The sequence below is a fragment of the Nerophis ophidion genome, linkage group LG22 (genome assembly GCF_033978795.1).
Source record: "Nerophis ophidion isolate RoL-2023_Sa linkage group LG22, RoL_Noph_v1.0, whole genome shotgun sequence".
Lineage (NCBI taxonomy): Eukaryota > Metazoa > Chordata > Actinopteri > Syngnathiformes > Syngnathidae > Nerophis > Nerophis ophidion.
Window position 1 is genome coordinate 23,210,504 of NC_084632.1, and position 18,299 is coordinate 23,228,802.

At 41.1% G+C, this 18,299-nt stretch overlaps 1 protein-coding gene across 2 annotated transcripts in view; it reads left to right on the forward strand.

Moving 5' to 3' along the window:
- The window catches only part of adamts10 (ADAM metallopeptidase with thrombospondin type 1 motif, 10), a 135,123-nt gene that overhangs the window by 43,248 nt on the left and 73,576 nt on the right, over window positions 1-18,299 (forward strand). For both annotated transcript variants that reach the window (XM_061883524.1, XM_061883525.1), the window contains exons 3-8: window positions 6,408-6,550; window positions 6,633-6,842; window positions 8,454-8,622; window positions 9,690-9,892; window positions 11,309-11,392; window positions 16,746-16,891. In XM_061883524.1, coding sequence (XP_061739508.1) covers window positions 6,408-6,550; window positions 6,633-6,842; window positions 8,454-8,622; window positions 9,690-9,892; window positions 11,309-11,392; window positions 16,746-16,891 — 955 coding nt within the window. The remainder of the gene's footprint in view (window positions 1-6,407; window positions 6,551-6,632; window positions 6,843-8,453; window positions 8,623-9,689; window positions 9,893-11,308; window positions 11,393-16,745; window positions 16,892-18,299) is intronic.

Genomic DNA, 18,299 nt, shown 5'->3' on the forward strand with positions numbered 1-18,299 from the left:
CAATGATACCAGGGGTTGCTGAAGGAGCTGGAGAGGTTGGAACAGTCTTGTCCAGTCATGCACCCACCTAACGCTCTAGCCCGCCCATCATGTCAGATGAGACGCCTGCTCCCCAGACTCCACCCATCACGACAGACTCCACCTGCCACTCTGACGCCACCATCAACCCTGGTGTGCCTGCAAACGCCATCCTCTCTACCTTGTGCTCCAGCGCTGCCAAGCAAAAGGAATCCTCCAGAAAAGTACAGCGCAAAGGGGATGGACGAATGGTACAAGGGAGTGCTGAAGGAGCTGGAGAGGGAGGAACAGTCCTGTCCAGTCATTCCACCCACCAACCGCTCTGGCCCTGCCTATTCCGGCAGAAGAGCCGCCTGCCTTGCCTCTGACGCCGCCCACGCCGACAGAAGAGCCGCCTTCCTTGCCTCTGACTCCCCTCACGCCGGCAGAATAGCCGCCTGCCTTGCCTCTGACTCCGCCCACGCCGGCAGAAGAGCCGCCTGTTCCGCCTCTGGCTCCGCCCACGGCGACAGACAAGCCGCCTGCTCCGCCTCTGGCTCCGCCCATGCCAACCGACAAGCCACCTGCTCCGCTTCTGGCTCCGCCCATGCCGGCAGAAGATCCAAGGCTGGTTCCCACACCAGCACCTGCTCAAAGGCTGGGGACCACACCGGCACCTGCTCCAAGGCTGGAGCCCACACCAGCACCTGCTCCAAGGCTGAGGACCACACCATTACCTGCTCCAAGGTTGGAGCCCACACCAGCACCTGCTCCAATGCGGGAGCCCACACCAGCACCTGCTCCTAGGCTGGAGCCCACACCAGCACCTGCTCCAAGGCGGGAGCCCACACCAGCACCTGCTCAAAGGCTGGGGCCCACACCAGCACCTGCTCAAAGGCTGGAGCCCATATCGTCTCCTGCTTCCACGGCGAAGACGGCTCCGCCTCCGGCTTCCACGCCTGCCTCGCCCATGACGTGCCCACCTCCTCGTGTACGCTGGGCCGCACCACGGCGCCGCCCACCTCCTCGAGTCCAGCGGGCTGCACCACGGCGCCGCCCACCTCCTCATGTCTGGCGGTCCTCACCAAAGCGCTGACCACCTCCTCGTGTCCGGCGGGCCGCACCATGGCGCCGCCTACCTCCTCGTCCCTGGACTATTCATGAGCGCCTTTGCGCCAACAGCAGCGATGCGCAGGACTTGGGTGCAGGACTCAAAGACTGCTGAGGTTCTGGCGCCAGTCAACGTCCACCTCGTCAACGGCCACAGACATGGCTGTTCTGAGGTCGCCCGCCTCGACCATTACGGCGGAAGTCTACTCGCTGCCGCCACCTGGCTTGTCCCCGGTGGCTTCGGGGACACATGGCCTGGCGGCCCACCTCCAAGTCCTCCCTCCGCCCTCCCTTGACTTTGGACTTATTCTGTTATTTTTTTGGGGGGGAGGCGTTTCTAGTTTGGGATGTCTGGTATCTGTCCCTTAAGGGGGGTTAAGTCATGATCCGTTACCCGGGTCATGGCATGATTTATGTTTGGTAGTTTTTCTAGTCTGTTTCCTGGTTTCACCCTCTTTCCCTGTTTACTGTCGGTTTCCATGGGCACTGAATCTCCTCATCTGTCTTAGTTTTGCAATTAGTGTTCCCACCAGGTGTTTTGGGTTAATCACCTCCCTTTATAGTTTCCTGGCACCCAGAAATAGTTGCTGGTTCAATGTTTGCTATAGGCAACATTTGCGTTTCTCCTGTTTTCTCTCCTCGCATCTAGTGTTCTTTGTAAAGTCTAGCCTCCCTTGTTTTTCACCCTTGGTGAAATTTTGGTTTTGTTTAGCTGCACGCTTGTTAGCATCCTCAGTTTGAATTTTTGATTCTGCTTGATATTTATTAAAAGACTTAAGCTTACCTCCACGCCACTCCTGCTTGCTTCCTGCGTCGCTAAGGAACACAACAATCGCAGCCATGCGCCCACGAAGACGCAACAAACAGCACTTTTAACTTATTAGGCCAAGGGATGTGTGTATTTTCTTTCTGCAGCATATTTCTTTTATGCAACAATTTAACACACTTGTTACGGTACAGTGAGGGAAGAAGATGGCACAGAGGCAAGGGACGTCGTTTAACAATATTATGAAGTGTGAAAGTAACCAAAATATGTGTGGCGCGACTATGTGTTGTGATTATCTGAGGAGTGTTACCGGGAGAGTTGAGCGAGCTGCGCAAGTCCAAAGGGGCGAGGCAAGCTCAGAGGTCCAGGGACAAGCAGGAGGTCAGGTGCAAGAGCGAGGCGTCAAAGTCCATGTCCAGGCGGGAGGTCGAGATCCTAAGAGGCGGCCAGGGAACCAGAGTGAATACGGGGAGATGAGACACACAGCTCGTCACCAGGAAACGGAGGAATGCTCCTGGATGGCGACACAGGAACACATGACAAATGAACACGGAGGGGGAGAAACACAGAGGGAGAGTCTACATAGAGCTAGACGTGTCGGCTTACTGTACGGAACAGGTAGCTACGTTCTGGCCCGGAACACAGTTTAGCGCTGGCTTAAGAAGCGCAGGGGACTCATTAGCGTCAGGTGTGTCGATTGCTCATTGATTGCAGCTGCTGGCTGCAGCTGGAGATGAGCGCCCAAGGAGCCTGTCCTGAAGCACGCGCAGCGGCATGCACAGCAGCATGCGCTTGCGCCGTGACAACACTTGCACTATAGCTCTTCTCCATCTGCCGTATGTACTTTACCTACAATGATGATTTTATTGTCGATCAGTCCTGAGCTGCTGAGGTCATACAGCAACCTATGCTTTTATGGGACTCCCCTTTTATTTTATTATATTATTATATCAAAATGTTTGTATTTTATTGTACTGTTTATGTCTGATGTTGGTGCAGTCTAACTTAACTTTGTATGGCCCTTGTTGTATGTACCTTTTAATCCGCTGAAGACTGCAGATGGAAATTAGTGTTTAACTACAATCTGGCACATATAGATGTTATATGTTCATTAATGTGCATAGCCCCTTGTAACAAAGATATAACAAATGGCGATTTCCTATCAGGAATTGTATTACTGTATGGACCAGGGGTCAGGAACCTTTTTGGCTGAGAGAGCCATGAAATCGAAATATTGTATAATGTATTTCTGTAAGAGCCACATAATATTTTTTTAAACACTGAATACAATCCGTGCATTTTTAAGTAAGTAAGAAAAACATTTTTAAAGTATAAAAAGTCTCTTATTCTTTTTAATACCATTGTTATTCTGAAGTTAACCAATTATAAATAAAATACTTCTTACCATTAATGCGACCCTCCTGTACTCCGAAGGACAGCTGGGTTTGGCTTAGCCACCCACAACCTTGAACAGGTGCAGTAGAAAACGGATGGATGGATTAAAATGCATGAGAATGTTTTATTATTTGAACGTTATTTTTTAACACTGTTATTTCCAGCGGAATTATTCATTACTTATCATGTTAAGCAATGTCAGCTGAGATTCATCTGAGAGCCAGATACAGTCGTCAGAAGAGCCACATCTGGCTCGCGAGCCATAGGATCCTTATCCCTGGTATAGACCTATGAACAAGCTTGTTGATGTGTGGGACAGGATAAAGTTTAATCAGAGAAAATGCGGTCGTTTATAAATGATTTATTGTTTCTGAGCGGCCCGGTAGCAAATGCGTCACAAAACGTTACCGGTCCCCAGACCAGTGATTGGGGTCCACTGGTCTAGCTAATATGTATTGGTTATGTTTTGGTGTACATTTTGTTTCAAGTGACATTTATAACCATTTTTTGAGGCACCATGCCTGGTTTTAGAGGCATTCCCAAATTGCAAAAAAAAAAAAAATTGGCCCCTCCCCCTCCAAAAGTATCATGATTAATTTTTGGGAAAATGAACATTGTTTAACTATATGACTTGAAGTCGTCACTGCTATTTATTCCCCAAACAAGGTTAAAAATAAACTTCATAAATCACAATCACTCGATCACAACATTAGGTACACCTGCAGACTGTGCATTAAAAACAGCTGCTTTTAGCAGCAATTATGTCACTGCATGTCGTACGTCTGTGCTATATGGGCATGCCACAATTTAGATAAAAATCCTATTTTATCCATCATTGCCTGAAGCTGCCCTCGTAGCCATAGGGTGAGGTGCATCTAAATACATCCACCTCGCTGTGATGTCACGGCATAGCCAGGCTGCAAAACCCCTCGAAAAAAGGCATCCACAACTGCGTGGAAGCTTACGCCAAAACGCAGGAACCTTTTGATTTGATGCTTTTGTATTGTTTAACATGAGTAGCCAACATTGTAAAAAATGTTTATTAATCAGAAAAGACAACATTCATTTCAATACCTCTTTAAGTTCCTTCATTAATTAGGGTTGTCAAAAATTGTTTATTAATGCGGGATAATCCATCGTCATTATAATTCTGATTTATGCAATTAATTTGTTTGCAACACAGAATGATTAAAAATCCCTGAAATGTCTCCTGCAACACATTTTGACCAGTTTGTCCAAGTAGTGTTAGCGTCCCACATACGTAAATGTGCAGTTGATTCTGCAATACCAAACAAGTCAATGAAAGACACTGAACAGTAAGTTAGCCTCTTGGAATGGAAACGTTTGTACAGCCATCCATTGCCGCATCGCCCTTCAAATATTGGAGCCTTTCCCCATTTTTGTGGGATATTTTTAAAGCATTTTCTACTATTAATTTGGTCCTAGATTATATATTTTCAAATATAGAAATGGCTAATTAAACTACAACTATCAATACTACAGTGGTATTGGCCACCAGAAGTGACCAAACCAATAAGAGCGCGCCGTTTAGTATTATGGCCACTGATTGGCTCAACCTCAGGCAGGGTTACTATATTGGATTAATAGAGTGTAAAGGCGACTGAAGATTTTTTTTTTTTAAGTCTTAAACAGGTTTTTATTGCTTTAACTATGAAAACTATGATTCCGACTTTGCAGTAATTAATTTATTGTGGTAAAGTCTGGAAGCATTGTATTGTATTGTACTGTAAACACTCTGCAGATAGTCGTGATTAGTCCAAATTAATCCACAGCAACTCTAACACTACTCAGATTTAAAAAATGTAACCGTTTGACAGCACTTTCAGTGTCAGAGTAGATTCTCGTTCTCGTGACTTGTTTCAGTTGAGGTCTGTTGACCTCTTGATCCTCCTAAAGGGAGGACGTTTCCATCCAAAGTGAAGTATTTCCTTCCTTTGCTGATAGGAGAAACCAGGGTGATGCCCTGCTCAGATGAGTGGGAGTATTTATGAAAGGTCTAATCTGAATATTTTAGGCCCAAATTGACTGGCACGTGCAACTGTGCCCTCCCAGATCAAATTTTGGAAAAATACAAAAATATCAACGTATGGTGTTCTTTTAGTGCAAAACTTTCTGAAATTGTGGGCAAAAAGTTCACCACAACATATCCTTCCACGTGCTTTCTGGTGTATTCGTTTGGAAAAATGTCTTTCTTTGTAGTGCATAAAACGAGTCACCAGAAAAACACCATATGAAGAAGTGTTTAAAACAGATGTTATGTTTTTTGTTTTTTTTTCAGATGAAGTCAGAGGGTTGTGCGTGGTTCCGTCTGTCTGTGGAATCATGTGCAAGAAATCAATACATAAACATAAGCGCTGTCATCACTGTTTAACCATGCATGTTAATGTCTTGTCTCCTACTAAATGTTTAAATGCGATAAATACACTCTGGGGTTGTTGTGTAAAAAAATTAAACTAACAGTTGCTCTCATGCTTTGACATCTGGTGTGTGGTTGTTGCCACAGGAATCAAAGCAACACAGACGCTGTAATTACTAATTTGATCATTTTTATTATTCAAGTTTAAACTTTTATAAGGCTCTTTTTTTGTGTAAATCCGAAAAGTCTGTCGGATTTACTTGTGAAGTGGTTTTATTGCATTTTTGTAATGACTGACTAATTATGAGTTTGCCTGTCATCACTCTGGCCTTTATTCTGTGTGAGGTCTCACTGACTACTAATTAACACCTTTCCATTCCTGTCCCTAAGTGTTGGGTTAATAGCACATAAGAGAGGAAATGGCTTTTTTATGTATAGAAATTCTTAAATCCTGTGTCTGCTCTGATGCCAACTGTTGGGTGTAAAGAGGCCACATTTGATAATGATATTTTTTATATTTGACAAATGCTAGCTATATAGAGCTCAGTGTGTTTCCACCAGTCACTGGTACAGATTGGGAAGGACAGGAAGTATACAGTTTCAGAGTCACCATGGAAACATACAAAAGGGGCAATGAGTTTTGTTTAAAAAAAAAAAAAAAGTTTTTTGGCTGCTTGAGTTATTAATCTGTAATGTTAAATAAACTTGTGTTTTATAATTACAACTTATTTGAGTTATATATGCTAATTTTGTCTCCTATAGCTGCTTTCCTGTCCAGCCTAGGCCAGTATGAGATTGCAATCCCAGTACGTGTAGGACCCGATGGAGAGACGCTGCACAAAAAAACATCTCAGCAGCAAAGAAGAAGACGCGGTACAGAAGAAATAACACCAGCTGACACCTCTGTAAGTTTATTATTTTAATTATGCATATCTGTAACATGCAACTGACACCTAAACTGACACCATGTATTGTCTACCCTTTTAGCTGTATTACAAGCTGACTACGTCGCGTCACAACTTCCTGCTGAACCTGACGCTGCAGGGAGGCCTGCTGTCCCGCCAGTTCAGGGTGGAGTACTGGAAAAGAGGCAGATTAGCCTGGAGTCACCCTTACTCTCCCCACTGCCATTACGTAGGACACCTCCAGGACCAGCCAAACTCTAGCAAAGTGGCACTTAGCAACTGTAATGGCCTGGTAAGTTTGATCCACCACTAATGAGTGAGGTGTGTACCGTTGAGGCACTGAAAGGTTGTTTTGGTCAGATCACCCAACTTGTTCATGTAGGTTCGATAAAACTCGTAATGCCTTAAAGCTCGGGATGAGTACCTTTTAACATTTCAATTGATTTGATATTAATTCTCGGTACCAGTACTCCACAATATAAATTTTCGATATTCAACAGTAAGATGATAATGCTAACTGTGCTGTTTAGTTGTTTTATCTTGATTTCTTACACTTTTGAGTCTCATTTACAAGTACTATATAGTAAACTTTGCATGCAGTCGCAATTCCAAAATGTTAAATGGGAGTTATGTATAGGTTACCGTGTGTTGCCGAGTCTAGTCTTATGTTGTGCCCTACAAAGTGTTTCTATTGAAAGTATTTTACTTATTACAAAGTCGTTTGATTTCAACGTGTACTGTAGTTTTCATTACAAATTTAGGTGTGTCGAAATTGCCATGTAAAATAGCTAATGAACCAAAGCACCTCTGTCAGTCTCCGCCTCTCAGGTGGGAAGAGTTTATTGCTAGGATAAAGACCAAGCGTGAGGCAAATGGTAGAAACAGACAGATGAGGTGGATGACTCAGAACTTTTCTATGTGAATATTTTTCTGTGGTTTTTCTCTAGTCGCTGATCTGTGGCAAATCCAAAGTAAATTTATCAATCATAATAATAATGATATGGTTTTATGATTTTTGTTATCCACTGATAATAATCCTATTTGTATTAACTAATCTCTACTTTACACCCTGAGGTAAAGGGAAACTTTATATATTTATAATAATATTTGAGTGAATAATCACAGGTTATATGATTATTTAAGTTGATATTTGGAGCATTTTCCTAAATTGTTTGGCTTTTTTTGTCAAAAAAAACCCAAAACTAATTATTTAGGGTGTGTATGTCGATATATTCTAGATATGTTAATCCCATCTTTAAAAAGTAACTAACTAAGGTTTATATGTGTCTTTAGAAGCTGGCGACGTTGGGTTTAGTGTGGGATGGTTATTGGGGTGGCTCAGAATTTGATGCTACACCCCTGACCTCCACAAAGGGAAAGTAGGACTCATTTGGTTTGTCCGAGCGCATTTTCCTGCAGTCGTATCTCAGTTAAGATATATATCCTCTCACCACAAACAGCAGGCTTCTGCAATAACACTCGAATGTGCAGCTGAGAATTAGATGTGTTCACAAAGCGTTAATAAACCGCACACTTAATTACTGTCAGGCAGACCGGCATGAACACATTCAACCAGAGAGCGGGTGGTATGTCCAGGGGAGCATCACTAACTTTGTTATGGGATTACATTGTTTGAAAGGTGCCGCACTGAATGGAGCGGAGAAGCTGGCACTGAGTGGAGGCCGGCACATCTGAACAGAATCAAAAGTGTTGTCACCCTATGCCTGACTGGCTTGTTTTGTTCTTGTCCTGCATGCCGTCACATACAGTATGATGCATGTGTATGGTAACATACTTTCTTGCATTTAAACATCTTGTTCACTTTGTTTGATTAGTTGCCACTCTATCAATGCAATGGCATTATTAGACTTCCTACTGATACTATTCTGTTGTGTCTTTGCAGCAAGGGGTGATTGTTGCAGGAGAAGAGGAGTTCTTGATTGAACCCCTTGTGTCACCAACTAACCAAACCGGACAAGGGAGGGGGGAGAGAGCTGTGGGACGCCCCCATGTAGTTTATAAGCGCTCATCGCTTCGCCACCAGTACAAAGGCCAATCTTGTGGAGTCATTGGTAAGAATGGGAGATATTTTTGTTTGTCATTTAAGGTCCACAGACTGCATGGTCAGCTACATTGTGGATTGTGGTTGTGTCTAAGCATGCACTTGTCACCCAGTCTGTACAATGGGGCACTGCTAAATAAATATATGCTCATTTAAGGACAAATGTTTGGAAAATATAGTAGTACCTCATCTTACGAGCTTAATTGGTTCTGTGACGCAGCTCCTAACTCAAAACACTAGCATCTCATATCAATATTTCCCCTTTGAAATCAATTCAATTGGTAGCTTACCCTACACATTAAAACAGCACAATTTTAAAATGTAAAATGCTTTTTAAGATAAAATAAATAACTTTTAGATAATAAATATTGTGTGAAAAACAATCCAACTACTATTGCTACAGTAGTTGTATGAAGTAACGCAGTAATAATGTACAGCATTTACCTTAGTGGACTTTACTGTATCTCTTTTCAGCTTCTTCTCTGTCAAACACACCATCAGCAGCTTTTCCATTTTTGCATTTTAGCTGTATAGATATTATTTTAACCTCCTTGACTGGCGTTTGACTTATTTGACTTCAGTATGGTGCAGACTAGCAGTGATCCATCGAATTGCTTCGTCAAGTCTGATTCACGGTCTGTCATATTTTTGATGACTTCTTTTTATTTAATTAATTATCATCCACTCTTTCTTCTCAACACTGTCCATCACACTCTTTCTTTTTTACCATGATTGGATAACAAAGTTGTGTCCATCTCTAGCTATAAGCTAATGTTAGCGTGTAAGACCAGATGTCTGATCGGATCATACGGGGTTCACCGTGGCATTTACTACGCCAACTCATGGCAGGAATGCTTGGAACTCAAATTTTTGCTTCTGGCCAAAAGCATAACGATTAGTCGAGAGAGAGCTCTTATCTCAAAACACTATTCAATTAGGGCACTCTTAAATTGAAGTACCACTGCATCTATCCTTGCCCTTTTGCAACCAATGCACACAGGAAGTGTTTTTCAGAAAGCCTTCTGATGGTCAGATGTCTCAGTTGAGATAGCAAATAATGTGTATCCTGTTCTTCAGATGAGAAGCCTACGAAAGGCTCATCATGGTGGAAAAGGACGCTGAACACGCCCCCTCATCACGTCGGCCGAGGCCAATTACCGCTAAAGCGCTCAGTGAGCTGGGAGCGCTACGTTGAGACGCTAGTTGTAGCTGACAAGATGATGGTGGGCTACCACGGTCGAAGGGACATTGAGCAGTACATCTTGGCACTCATGAATATTGTAAGTTTCACTACACAAACGATGCACTCATGTGGAGGAAATATTGGGCTGGGTACCATATTCGGTACTTTTTATAAATAATGATCGATCTCCGTCAGTATTGCCGGGTACCGATTTACTTAAAATCCAACGGTGCCATATTTTGTTACCTTTGTTACACATGACGCCACATCAGGTTACAGCTTTGGCACTGGCTCAAGCGTTTGCCGGGAAACAAGCTGTCAAGTGCACTCAGCCAGACTGCCTTTAGGTAATGTTACAATTTTCCATGCCAACAAAGCAAGAAGAAGGCGCCCAAAAGTACAGTAAGGCTCCACTTTTCAAAATGCGCTTGTTCGATGCTAATTTACATTGGATTTTTCATAGACATGGTATGTAGACCACAAGGAAGTGTTTTCAATTTAGAAAAAAAAAAATATATATATAACTCTTTTAATGCGATCTATAATCCGGTGCGCCTTATACATGAAAAAAGGTTGAAAATAGACCATTCATCGGCAGTCCGCCTTATAATCCGTTGCGCCCTATGGTCCAGAAAATACGGTAATCGCAGTACTGTTGCTTGCTTGTATGATTTAAATCAATTAAAAAAAATATTTTGACACAAATGCAGTTCAGTTATCAGAATGTTATACACAAATAGTTTTTGGATGTCTAACTTGAATGCACATAATGTAATTGCTTAATACTTGGTAACAGTTTTATCTAAATCTGGGGTCTTTAACCTGTCGCCACACGTTTCAAGTAATTCAGCAGAAAGCTCTATAAATGTTACGCCTTTTTATGCACAGCAAACGGCTGCCCAATCAATCTTATATTTTGAACAATGAGTATTATTTGCGCAATAATATAAGATAGTAATTGGGAATCGGTTTTCAAAGTTCGCTTTAAGCTGTTCAAAAAGTTGTTAATTCGTGAACAACACTAACAATGGTGACATGGTGGCGCAATCGACGGAGTTGCAACTCGTGTTTTCAGACTGTAAGTACAGTTCAGCCTTGATTTATTATTAAACAGGGTTCGCAAACAGAAAAGGTAATATCTTGAAAAAAAATTCTCCATAAGAAACAATGTAAATATAAATAAAAGGTTCCAGCTTTGCAAAAGTCCATATTTTAATAAAGCTTTGTATACCTTTAACACAACATTAGGCACTATACAGTACCATATATTTAAAAAAACATAGCAAGGAGGTGATAGATTAACTTTATATCCATAAATAAAGTCCTCATCTGTAGCCGTCCTGCCAACACGCACGCACACACACTGTCACTAGTCCTGTGGTGCACTCAGTTTAAATTCACAAAACTCGTTGACTCCAATGACTGTAACTTTTTACTTCTTTCCCAGCTTGTTAAAATCCCTTTTTGTGTCAGCTTTTTAAGACTGGTCTTTTCTTGTTTCCCTGGAGGTCAGGTTGCCAAACTGTTCCAGGATTCTAGCCTGGGGAATGCAGTCAACATCGTCGTAACACGGCTCATCCTGCTCATGGAAGACCAGGTATATAACCTCCTCTCTCCTCTCCAGCTCCTAACATGTGCGTGAACTTACCAGCACTTTTTCCAGGGATGCTTTTAAACGACCTTATTGGCCCTGCTGCGTGTGGTAAGACCGTGCAGCTCGATGCATTATAATATTTTCGCGGCTTTGTAGACCAATGTGCCTCAAAGTGTCATTACTGTGTGGTTTTTGAGGTTTCCACTACCTGTCCCAAAAAGGAAGAGTGATGATTAATACCCTAAAAAATAGCTCCAAAACTTACCACTTGGCTCGGCAGAGTGAGGAAATAAATGTTAGGATCATTAGTGCTTCTTTCCTTACTCCAAGGATAGTTGGGGTTGAGGATATTGAAAGCAGTCCTGTGACTGGTTTCCAAGTCTGAAAAAGACGCCTTTCCTCAGGAAAAGTTAAATCCAGAGAGCAGTGGGCCTAAAAATGAAGTACTGTGGGATGAGACAATTCCAAGTTATGTCACCGCATGCATTCTTGTATTACAAGATCTGTGGCCGCCAGGGTCGTCCTCTCCTTCTACTCTCTGAAATCGCATTAAACCAAAACAAGCCTTTTCGCCTGATATGCATCCATGTGTGTGATTGGATGCAGGGAGTGATTTTAAAGCAATAGAATGGAAAGTTCAGCGGCTTCTGCTGCCAGATGTGATGATACCAGGATACTCTGTATTGCAAGTCATTGATTCTGTTTTTTCTTACATTTCCTTGGTCAAAAGTTGTGAAGAGCACCAATATAGGACCACTATTCTGAATTGTACGAAACATTTTATTTCATAAGAATTCCAATTAATTAGTTACAGACACACACAAACATTTAAAAACATTTTACAGTATGGATAATTGTACATGCAGAAAACAATAGGAAATACATATACACATTTAACATCACTTTTACCTTTTTTAAAGAGAGAGGAGGGCCACGCAGACTTTAGGACAGGTTCTTTCTTGAATTGAATAGTATTTCTCATCTTGTTTATCAAAGTGCAGGCACTTGCAACTTTCTTTGGAGCAATGATGACTTATTTTGCAGCTGTACTCAATAATTATTTGTCGAGGCTCTCAATTATGCGGGATGTTACTTGGGAAAATGGACTACGGACTACGACTTAACAGTGGTACATTGATTTACAAACTTAATTGGTTCTTAATTAGCATGATACATAGAAAAGTTTGGATACCTCCACAAGAGACAATGTAAATATGAATACTAGATTCCAGGCTCTACAAAAGTTCATATTGTAGTAACATTTTGTACATTTTGAACACAATATCAAGTACTATACAGTACTGTATATCAAACAAACATAACAAAGGGGTGATATATATATATATATATCATCCATCCATCCATTTTCTACCGCTTATTCCCTTTTGGGGTCACGGGGGACGCTGGCGCCTATCTCAGCTACAATCGGGCGGAAGGCAGGGTACACCCTAGACAAGTCGCCACCTCATCGCAGGGCCAACACAGATAGACAGACAACATTCACACTCACATTCACACACTAGGGCCAATTTAGTGTTGCCAATCAACCTATCCCCAGGTGCATGTTTTTGGAGGTGGGAGGAAGCCGGAGTACCCGTAGGGAACCCACGCATTCACGGGGAGAACATGCAAACTCCACACAGAAACATCCCAGCCTTGTTTTGAACCCAGGACTGCAGGACCTTCGTATTGTGAGGCAGACGCACTAACCCCTCTGCCACCGTGAAGCCTATATGTATATATATATATATATATATATATATATATATATATATATATATATATATATATATATATATATATATATATATATATATATATATATATATATATATATATATATATATATATATATATATATATATATATATATATATATATAATATATATACATTTTCTACCGCTTGTCCCTTTTGGGGTGACGGGGGGGTGGCTGGAGCCTATCTCAGCTGCATTTGGGCTGTAGGCGGGATACACGGTGGACAACACAGATAGATAGACAACAATCACACTCACATTCACACACTAGGGCCAATTTAGTGTTGCCAATCAACCTATCCCCAGGTGCATGTTTTTGGAGCTGGGAGGAAGCCGGAGAACCCGGAGGGATCTCACGCAGTCACCCGGGATTGAACCCAGGATATATATATACATATATATATATATATATATACATATATATATATATATATATATACACACACACACACACACACACAATTTACTACAAACAGCTGCAGTAGTTTTAAGAAGTAATATCATGTACAGCATTCAGCTTGGAGAGTGGACTTCTTGGAGCTGCTTCTCCGTCAAACATTCTAACACAGCTTCTTTATATTTTCATTGCCAAATGTACATGAAAAAAAGGAAACTATTTTAACACCCTTGCCGGTGTTAATTTATAACCTGACTCGACAGATCCTTGTAGTTCGCTGAGCTCCACACAAGGATCTGGGACTTCTCAATAGGAGATGTATTTCAGAAGGCGGGGCCTTGTAAAAAAAATCTTTGTATGGGATTGGATAAACCACTTGTCTGTTATCTTGAATGATGTACTACTCCAACCACTCACATCGAAATCAACTCGGGACGCTGATGAGAGCGACGCTGGGAAATCCACACCCGGTCGGAAGAAGAGCCAAAACATCCTTACCACCAATAAATGCCTTCAAAACCGTTCTCTGCTCATCTTTTAAATAACTAATATTCGATAGATTTGACAAAGCAGTTGCAATTGCAGAATCAATGACAGCGCACGACGCAGCGAGGGTTGCGTGCGGCCATTGTTGTTTGAATCAAACAGACGATTCGGCGCTACGTCACATCTATGAAATCCTGCCCGGTGATTGGTTCATTATTTTTTTGCTATCTTGAAGGAGTTTGTAATGCCTTCGAGCCCAGATCCTTGTGTGGAGCTCAGCGAACGACAAGGATCTGGCAAGAGTCAGGTTAGTTATTTTAACCTTTATTGACTCATTTGGCTTCAGTATGGTGCCGGTTATCGTAGCAGTGCTATGTCCGTACTAGTACGCCAAGTCGATGACTTGCAGACCTCTATTATTCAAGGATTTATTTCTTTAATTCTATACATATCATCTGCTTCTTCTTGTCGGTACTGTAATTCACAATCACTTTCCTCTTATTCAGGGTTGGAAAACCAAAGTTTTTTTTTTGCCACTTAATAGCTAATGCTAAATACTGAAACACCGGATGTTTTGGCTGGATCTTGTGAGGTTCACTGTGATGATGGCTACGCCAATTTGCAGCGGACCCGGATTTTAGCTGGTAACCTACAGCATAACAATAAGCCGAGTGACCGCTGTTATCCTGAAAAACTTGTAAGCTGGGACATTTGTTAGTCGACGTACCGCTGTATTTTTTTATGTGCAGTAATTGCATACAAACATTTTCAAAAACATCAAGTACCACTTTAGTAACTAAAATTGTGTAATATTGACTTTTCTTCCCATTTTTAAAATACAGACTGAAAACTCATTTAGTTTAAAGTTGAACCACACTTTTTTAAACATGTTAAAATTCACAATCCCTATAATACACAAGAACACACATGTTTTTCTTTTTTCATGATAAAAAATCATATAATTAAACGCTAGAAAAAGGCATCAAACAATACAGGTAATGGAGATTTCATCTATTCCATCTATAAAACCCTCTAAAAACCTCCAACAACATTTTGTATACGTGCTGTATGTATGTATTGTATGTAATGTAGTAACAGGCACACAAGTAACAGCCAACGATTACAACTCGAACAAAATATTATCCAGAACCTTATCTTTTCTGAGTCTGAGGATAAACTACACATTTTAGAACCTGGGTTATAAGCAAATCCATCTATAGCAGTATATCTATAGCAGTAAGCATCATTTAGCGGTATTGCTGAGTGCTACAATAATACAAACTACCAAAAAAAAATACTTATTGTACAATGTCCACTCTCACTGGAATGCCAGCTGATGGGATGTTTATATCTTTCAGCACAAAACTTTTGTTCCCAGTTTAGATGATGAATCCATCATAATCCCCACTCCTCGAGTAAAAAGCAAATAAGCATCGTTGCGTTCCTTCCTTGGGATTACTAATGTTCTAAATTTAATTTCCAAGTTGGCCAACGTTTCGGCTTATGGCCATAACTTTCTACTATGATTTATTATTAAGCACAAACTTTTACCAACCCATTGGCGATGCAGCAGCTCAGTAGAGTGCCACGGTACCTACTTATCGCTGTGATGAAGGTGCCGTGTTACTAAAAATAGTTCCTGAGCGTTATAATAACACTATGTTAATACTTGGTTAATATGCAGGTCACAGCATGTAAGATAGGATAGGATTTCCCCACATTGGGGAAATTACATTGTTGCAGTGCAGTATTTTACATACAGTAACAGAAGTAAAGTGTAATGAAACTGAGTATTGTTGGCGGTTTTTGGATGTTTTTAGGGGGCTTTAAAAGCGGAATAGATGTCTCCCATTAAGTACATTGTGAGCTGTCCAGTACAAGTCGTTTTTTTACAATTTAGACTGCACAAAAAAGAAAAAGAACGTGTTGTCTCAAATAGGGATTGTGAATGATAGCCAAAATAAAAATAAAAATGCATTACCCCTTTAAAATCGCCTACTCATTCTAATTGCTACCCCCGAGTCTTTATTTTATTTTAGCCATTTTTTATTGAAGTTTTTGTTTCAGACCTAGGGAAGTCCATATAACAGTCAGAAAAACAACATAATAAAGCACATACATGTAGCAGAGTACAAAAATACGAGGATAAAAATGACAAACTTCTGAGCATACAGCTTTGGATGCAGCCAGTATATATCTGTGCCATTGTTGCTTTACTTCCATCTTGATTAAAATATGTAGCTGGATTCCGTTTGAAGAAAAGACAAAAAAACAAAGCCTCCTCTCTTTTAATAAACATCCCAAGAAAAAGAAAGGACACAAAATAATAAATGTCCTCCATGTTTGTTCTTTATGTAACGGGAACATTCCTCTTCTCTTTTTAATTCATTTGTGGATTACACTGTCATGCAAGGATGATGTCACACTATTTATGTAGCTGACATAGCTTCCAGATCAGGTTTTTCCATCGCAAACTAAACGATTCAACTGGACGACTTCGAAAATGGAGCTACAGTATACTGCCAAGTGGTGTAAAAAAGGATGGAAGCCTGTGTTCAGTCAGTCAATGGCACAAATAGTGGACATGAAATGTTTAAAAGACAAATGCTGACTTTGATAACACATTTCTGTCAGATTTGCTGTATAACCAAGTATCTAAATTCATTTTCATATCCTCCTAATATTCTTCTCTCTGCTCCCTCGTATCTCCATCAGCCCACATTAGAGATCAATCATCACGCAGGGAAGTCCTTAGACAGCTTCTGCAAATGGCAGAAATCCATCCATCACCGGAGCAGCTATGGCAACGCCATACCTGACAATGGCATTGCTCACCATGACACCGCTGTGCTCATCACCAGGTCAGAAAACACATTCTAACATCTTTCTGATCTGGATCTTTAACATTAGGTATTATATATTATATATTATCTTAAAGTACCAGTAGAAAGGGAAAACAAGTTGAATTTATATGCTTAATTGTGTTTCACTGTGACCAATAATGTCATTCACAATACTTATGTAAGATAAAAAACACATGCTTGGCTTTTTTAATGCATTTGAAATCATGAATAAATAGCTAACAATTGAGTCAACAGATCAAGGGTCCTTATTGCGCCCATAAAACCCTCTAAAACAGGGGGGTCAAACTCATTTTAGATCGGGGGCCACATGGAGAAAAATCTACCCCCAAGTGGGCCGGACTGGTAAAATCACGGCACGATAACTCAAAAATAAAGACAACTTCAGATTGTTGTTTTTTTTGTTTAAAAATAAAACAGGTACATTCTGAAAATATACAAATCATAATGTGTTTTTTTTTACACTTACATGTTGCGGTTAATAGTATTCTACCTTCTGAATAAATTATGTGATAATGTTCATCAGTCAGCACATTGGTGTTAATTTTCGAATTATCAAGATAAATAAAAAATAAAAAAATCAAATTACTGGACGTTATTTATGTGGTTTCCTCGACTGGTACACTAACATGTTTTTTTTTTTTACATATGTAGCATAATCTACAAATATACAAAAAGAATTGCTATTGCGAAATCTGGTGGACACATTTAAAAAACAGCAGTTTTTTTCACTCAAAGATTTTGGTTCATTTTCATACTTAGCACACTCCTCCCGCGGGCCGGATAAAACCCGTACGTTTGGCACCCCTGCTCTAAAACATCCCAAAAATAACCCATTTACATGTCATGACCTGAAAATTAAACAGATACGAGTGGTAGTGGTATTATAAGCACTAACGCAGATGGCCTATTTTAGCAGCTCATTGATAGCCATGAACTAGTGCTAGCTAAATTATGCTGCTATTGGTGACACACGGGCAGCACGGTGAAACAGGGGTTAGTGATTTTGCTTCACAATAAGAAAGTCCTGGGTTCGATGCTTGGGGTCTTTCTGTGTGGAGTTTATATGCTCTCCCCGTGACTCGTGGTTTCACTCTGGGTACTCCGGCTTCCTAACACCTCTAAAGATGTGCAACTGGGGATAAGTTGATGGGCAACACAAAATTGGCCCTAGTGTGTGAATGTTGTCTGTCTATCAGTGTTGGCCCGAATGCAGCTGGGATAGGCTCCAGCCCTTTGCGATCCCAAGAGGGACAAGCTGAAGAAAACGGATGGATGGATGGATGTTGACACACTGAGCCAGCGACTGTTTCTGCTTTGTCTCAAACTTCGTAAAAATAAATAATAGATTATAACTCATGCATCTTTCACCTGGTTGTAGTAGACTAATGTGGCCATGGACCGGGAG